Here is a 6917-nt window from a genome sequence, read left to right as displayed (position 1 = left end):
GTTTATCAAAAAACTTCGTGTTCTCTACAAGGTTGTTTCTTACTCGTGGGTGGCGGTTTCCTGCTAGTGTGAAGGCAACAACAATGTGAGGAGACATAATGTGAAGGCAAACAGTTTCCGTTATAAAGATAGGGAGCCAGCAATTAAAATACACAGCTGGTTGAGTACAGAAGAGAAATATAAACACTCTTAGCTGATTATTATATGAATAATAAAACCTTTAAAAGCAAAAATACTCTGACATTCCCTCCTGTTGTTTAGATTTCTCTTATGACAGTACTGTTAGTTATATCAGTTCATAACCTCTTGTCTAAACATTTTCGGTTTGAACGTCATAAAACAGTCCTGTGTTCAATTAAGCTAAACATTACTGTTTGGATCATTTTTTAAAATTTCTTCCATTTGAGACATCATCACATAAGCGTTGATAGAAGTTGTCACCATGTTCGATACCATTTTCTTCAGACAGGGTACTACACATGTTGTGAAAACACATAACAGTAGAAGCAAAAATGCAATTCCAACAAGTCCTTTAATCAGTAGGGACTTCCATGAACCACCTAGTAACCATGTCAACCAATCATCAGTGCTTGTGACATAGTCTTGTTGTTCAGCATCTTTAATCTTTCTCAAGGTGTTCAAAGCGTCGGTCATGTTTTGTGAGTGTATGTTGTCTGGGATGTATGTACAACATGTAGTGTCAAACAATACACACAAACCTCCTTTTTCAGCTAGAATCATGTCTAGTGCGACTCTGTGTTGCATCACTACAATGCGTATTGCGTCGATTTCTTCATTTTGCGCTTTGTTGATTTTCATTGAAGCGTTTAGGAACAGTCCAAATCGATAGTCAAGTGTCTCGATCCTCAGCATGTTTTTCCCAACTCCCACCCAAGGGAACAAGGAGTGGAGGACTTTCTGACCATCAGTCCATAGTTTGAAGTTCTTGGGCACATCTGATCCATAGATTGAGTCATGTGGCATTACTTCAGTGACTTCAGCAACTTCACGTTTTGCTCTTGACGTGTGTGTCTCTGCTGTGATCTTGAAGGTGTGGTCTGAAATTAGTACTGGTGCACACAGACCGGTGGAGTTTGGTGGGAGCATGAAGTAGGTTTTAGGCCCGCAGGCCCAAGCGGCTCCCTGGACCCAGAAAGTTCCATTTTTGAAGTTGTGTATTCCTTTGGATTGGGTCAGGTCAAGTGTCTGTGTGCAGTTGCGGTTTCGTCCAAGTTTCCTGTTTCCATCGGAGAAGTTGAAACACATTGGGTGCTGTATGTCCGGCGGCAAAACTATGGCGAATGATTTGTTTTTTGTGTTGTTGGCTTTGACGTTTACCCAATGTTTTTCGTTGCAGGTGTAGTTCCAGTTCGTCAGATTGTAGGCACAAGGGGTTGTCTGTTCAATTAGGATCCGTCGTTGTGAAAGTGGTTTCATGACACGTTTGACGTCTGTGTCACTACACCATGGAATTAAGTCTTCTTTCTTTGTGCTTTGACCCTTCAGGGCCAGTCCTGTTGCCATCAAAGCTCTGCGTGAGCAATTTCCAATTGTTGCCTTGTTGAACACACACATCGCTTCGTTAAGTTCAGGTGCCTTTCCATATATTGTTGCGTGTACGGCTGTTGTTGGCATATGTGAACACACATAGCATTCCGTGCTGTTGTCGGTGCGTGTTCTATCATACACATATCTGTACCACGCGTTGTTCATCCATGGGTGGTTATGGTCTTGGTTCAGGTCGCGCAGGTGTGAGTTGTCATGTGTCCATCTTTTTGCAGGTGGTGTTGTTTATTTCCTCTCATCTGGGTGAGTGTTAGTAGGCTCACTAGGAGCGCAATGCTGGCCACTAGGAGGACAAGTGTCTTCATGATGACCAGGCACACCTAGACCTCTGGTGAGTAGACTATTGGCGAGAAGTAAAAAAAAGGGCGGGATATACCCAATCAGCCCTTCCCTCCACCAATAGATCACCTAGAAGCCAGGGGAGCCGGCGTCTAAGCGTCTGGATTGTCACTCACTTTTTTACAGTGGCTTTGGTGGATCCAAGATGGTCTTTCTGCTATTTTGCAGGCGGTGGGTGTGGTAAGTAGGACTTGGTATAGGCCCTCCCACCTTGGTGAACTCCAATTCTTTCTCTGGAGTACTTTGATCAGGATCCAATCACCTGGTTGCAACCTGCAAGACACTGGAGAGATATCACTCATCTCTCTCTTCACACCTGTTTTCTTGACAAGATAAGGATGATATTTCCTTTTTTGTATGCTTCATGATGTGTATAAATAAAGCCAGACTGCACCAAGGAGGTGTGTGAGTCTCTCCCTGAGTCTCTCACCCGTGCGCGTTTAAAACTGCTCTAAGTGTCTGAGTGATATTTCATTGCATCTGAGTACTTGATAATAGAATATCTTTAACAATATGTATAAATGGTGACATTTCAACCATTTCTAAAATCGAAACAAATACGAAGCATTTTGACCACAGGTAAAAGTATTTTACAAATCTGTGCATCCACACCTAAATGCATTGTGATCACTTATGCACAACTTTTTAAGTTCAATTTAAGAAATCTGATCATCTTCTCTTTCAAAAATCTTTCTGTGCATACACATAACATCACTTTAATTTTCACTCACAACACCATGGTTGTACAGGACTGTGGACCATCCTCTGAAGTGGGTATATGCTAATCCATTTAATGTGAAATAAAACTTTGATGTTAATCTTACTATTCTCTGAAAACAGCAACATTATTGTTAGCTTAATTGCTAATCCTGGACATTTCTGCTCTCAGCTGACATCAAGTCAGACAAACCTTGGCAATGGAACAGTGGACAGTGGAAGCACAGATGTCCCAGTTTTCTGCTGGGACTTGAACACAGCTTAGATTTGTGGATCTGTGTGAAACTACCTGGGTCTCAAAACCCTATGTGGACATGCGATGTGACCTGTATGTAATGAATGATTCGTGCATGTGCACTTAAGGTTTTGTAAGTGAGGCAAAGGGTTATGTGTATTTTTAGATATTTGTGTGCACAGGAAGATTTTTTGAAAGAACATAATCAAATTTCTGAACTTGAAGTTGTGCGTAAACAAGCAGCATTTATTTAGGTTTGGATGTACAGATTTATAAAATGGTTTTCCGTGTGGTTAAGATGTTTTGTATTTGTGTTTGGAGCACACATTTGGAGTTCCAAAGTTACAGACCCACCCTTAAGATTGACCTCAGTACTCATTCTTCTCGGGTTTTATGAGTTTGATTTCTTTGTTTGGAGAAGTTTCAGTAAACACTTTCCTACATTGAAGCCTTTGACGCCTTTGACTTCTACCTGTTCCCGTGTTTCAAAGGGAGATGAGGATTGTATGCACTGGGTTTTAGGGGGTTATAGAGTCCCAGATTCCAGATTCACTTGGTTAAGTGCAAAGGTTTGTCTTGGGGTACCCCTGTAGGGTAGAGCCTACAGGGGTTACAAACAGTGAACAACCCCCTTTCCCCCCATTGGACTATCCATATACCAAAAGAACAGCAGCCTAGATGTCCAGTAACTGATTTCCTTTGTTGCATCTTTAGGGTCAAATCATGGTCCAGGGAAGCTACAGTGAGCTGCAGTCCTCTGACCTCGATATGGTGTCCCTGCTGAGACGTGATGAGGAGCAGAAGCAATTGTCTCCATTTGCTGACCCAGAAAAACTGTCTTTACAAAGTCGGTGGACAAATGATTCTCACAGTTCACACTGTTTCCTCAACTGCCCCCTTCCACCAGAAAGCACCTACACTGAGCATCTTCCTGTATGTATATTTACTAAAGAGATTGAACATTGCTATTTTTACAAAATAGTGTTGTTTTACCTTCAGTTTTTTAAAAATGTAATTAATTTTCATAGACCCCCATGCATTGTCCTTTCTCTTTTTCTTTAAAGTTTCTATACGGTACCATGGTATATAAACAAGTCCATTTAATACTTCTTCTAATATGTGACATTTGTAGATATTATCTGATAGCCATTTGGCTAGAAAAGATATGCTAACTTCAGGTAGCTATTGGAGAAGTTCACTTACTCTAAGTCAGGGGTGCCAAATCCCAGTCCTCGAGAGTTACTGTCCTGCAGCTTTTAGATGCATCCCTACTCCAATACAGCTGAATCAAACGGTTTGATTACCTCTTCAGCATGCCATCAAGTTTGGCAAAGGCCTGATAACAAGCCATTCATTTGATTCATTTGATTTGAACAAGGATGCATCTAAAAGCTACAGGACGGTAGCTCTCGAGGACTGGGATTGGGCACCCCTGCTCTAAGTAATTAGTTAATGAGTTAATAAATGGTAAATGGCCTGTATTTGCATAGTGCTTTACTTAGTCCCTAAGAACCCAAAAAGTGCTTTACACGACATTCAGTCATTCACCATTCACACACACATTCATACACAGATTCACACACTGCTGATGGCAAGCTACATTGTAGCCACAGCTGCCATGGAGCGCACTGACAGAGGCGAGGCTGCCGGACACTGGCGCCACCGGGCCCTCTGACCACCACCAGTAGGCAACGGGTGAAGTGAAGGGGTGAAGTAATAAAATCATGAAAATGTATGAAAATTAAAACAACACAGAAAATTTAACCCCAAATCAACTATCTCAAATCCTCAACCTCTTAAAAAGTAAAAAAAGATGAGTGAAGAAGAAACACTTAGCGCATCATGGCACCCTAGACCTATTGCAGTGTAACTAAAAGAGGCTTGAGGGTCACCTGATCCAGCTCTTACTAATGCTTTATAAAAAGTCTAATCTTAAAAGTAGTGATGGTGTCTGTCTCCTGAATCCATACTAGAAGCTGGCTGTACAGAGAGCGGCCTGAAAGCTGAAGGCTCTGCCTTCCAAATATTGTAGCAACAAGAAGTAAGCCTGCAGTCTGAGAGTGAAGTGCTTTATTGAGCTGATATGGTGCTGTGTGGTCTTCATTCATGGTACATGATATGGTAATGGATGGTACATATACACTGCACTTATACACTTAACACTGAATTACTGCATCCATGTAATGTGGTGTGTAGGTAATCAGCATGCAGGCACTGTAAAGTTGTTACTGAAGCTAAGATTGCTTTGATGGCAGCTTTCAGCTCATCTTTATGTGTCCATTTCCGCTCCATGTGAGGTCTCCCAATTTCTTAAATCAGCTATTCTTGACAATCCTTTCAACAGCTTTGAAAGAATTCTCACCTTTTCCTACTCTACAGTTCCTTTCAGTCAAATTTCACGTTACATGTAATAAATATATAAGAAAAAACTATACTGTCAAAAGTATTTGCTCATTTGACCATTCATCCAGAAACACATTTATCAGGTCAGACAAGAAGGACTAGCTCACGGTCCTTGCTCTAATCCATCCTAAAGGTGTTCTGTTGAGTTGAGGTCAGGTTTTCATGATATATATATTTCTCATTAATATTATTTTAGATGCACTATCATGAAGTGTCAGCTTTGTTCTGAGATTACAAACAGTGAAACTATGTTCAAGTATAAAGATGTGCCTGGATCATTTCTTGTTTTGCAGGTTGAAGCTATTCAAACTATTGCAGAGGAGACACGAGCTGAAGGAAATGTCAGCAGTCACATTTATTTTACATACTTCACGGCAGGCTGTAGCCTTCTGGTTTTAATGGTTATAGTATTTCTCAGTATTCTAGCTGAGGTAAGTCACAGACCTCTTATGGTACCATTAGCAAGTGAATGGAGATTTTTAATGCAATGTTTTTATGCATTGTGAACATAAGAAACAAAACCAAGTTGAACTTTTTTTTTATTGTTTGTTTCTTTTCAATAGGTGGCATATATCCTTCAGGACTGGTGGTTGGTATACTGGTGAGAACTCAACACACTTTTAGTACTGTGTTATACTGTGCAAGTCTGGAGATACACCTCATTTCTTTATAATTTGCTTCCAAGGAGCTAAAACGTTTTTAGATATATTGTAATGTAAAGGCCCTACAAAGAGATTTGATAAAACAGCAAGCGCTTTGGGGACAGTGGGAAGGCAAAAAAATAATAAATCTATTTTTTCCTTCTGTTCTGCATTTCTATGTATGTTTTCAATAACTCACTACACATGTGTCCCATTTTCCAAGCAAAGTATAAAGAAATTAGTAGTAGATCAGGACTTTAGTCCAGTTCTGTAGAGCCAGTAGCTTACTTTTCTATTCATTTAATTACAGAACATTTTATTAGACTGTTTAAGTGATGTTCTTATGTTTCACACTTTGTTTAATTGTCTTCTCACCTGACAGGGCAAGAGATGATTTTACAAACGGCACAAACAGCAGAGTCACTGCTGTTAGCCTTAAAAGTGGAATGAATGTTACTAGTTCATACCAAGAGTTTAATCTCTCTTTTTACCTCAGCATTTATTCAGGTAAGCCTTTCAGTCCTGTAGTTCTTACTGAAATCTTCACATACTATTGTTGACTACCATGTGTTTAGTGTCCATTATGTTATATTACTTGGTAGAATATCCTGCTGTATATCAAATACCAAACTATTTTTTTAATATAGTCCTGCTGTGTTTACTTTTAGGTTTGACAGCAGCAGCTGTGGTCTTTGGTTTTGCCAGGAGTTTGGTGATATTTCATGGGCTGGTGAGATCAGCTCAGACTCTTCACAACAGCATGTTTAGTGCTGTGCTCCACACTCCTGTTAGCTTCTTTGATGTCAACCCCATAGGTGAGGCCTACACAGGATTTATTTTTATTTTTAAGAGGAAACAGTCACATATTTATCTGCCTAGTGTTTGTTAATAATGGATTGCATTTATATAGCGCTTTTCTAGAGCCTCCGAGCGCTTACAATTCTACTATTCATTCACTCTCACATTCACACACTGGTGGAGGCAAGCTACAGTTGTAGCCACAGCTGCCCTGGGGC

The 6917-nt window shown here is 40.3% G+C and overlaps 2 protein-coding genes across 2 annotated transcripts in view; both read left to right on the top strand.

The window, feature by feature from the left end:
* The window catches only part of LOC102310105 (ATP-binding cassette sub-family C member 4), a 32987-nt gene extending 31624 nt beyond the window's left edge, over positions 1-1363 (top strand). The window contains exon 10 of the mRNA XM_042213448.1: positions 1358-1363. Within this exon, the coding sequence (XP_042069382.1) occupies positions 1358-1363 (6 nt within the window). The remainder of the gene's footprint in view (positions 1-1357) is intronic.
* Positions 1364-2556: 1193 nt separating this feature from the next.
* The window catches only part of LOC102305360 (ATP-binding cassette sub-family C member 4), an 18169-nt gene continuing 13808 nt past the window's right edge, over positions 2557-6917 (top strand). The window contains exons 1-5 of the mRNA XM_042213446.1: positions 2557-3790; positions 5554-5691; positions 5824-5861; positions 6284-6408; positions 6570-6716. Coding sequence (XP_042069380.1) covers positions 3581-3790; positions 5554-5691; positions 5824-5861; positions 6284-6408; positions 6570-6716 — 658 coding nt within the window. The 5' untranslated portion in view covers positions 2557-3580. The remainder of the gene's footprint in view (positions 3791-5553; positions 5692-5823; positions 5862-6283; positions 6409-6569; positions 6717-6917) is intronic.

Source organism: Haplochromis burtoni, unplaced genomic scaffold (assembly GCF_018398535.1).
Source record: "Haplochromis burtoni strain Fernald_Lab_line unplaced genomic scaffold, NCSU_Asbu1 Contig_443, whole genome shotgun sequence".
Lineage (NCBI taxonomy): Eukaryota > Metazoa > Chordata > Actinopteri > Cichliformes > Cichlidae > Haplochromis > Haplochromis burtoni.
The sequence above is the reverse complement of the archived record's forward strand: the minus strand, read 5'-3'. Positions and strand labels throughout refer to the sequence as shown.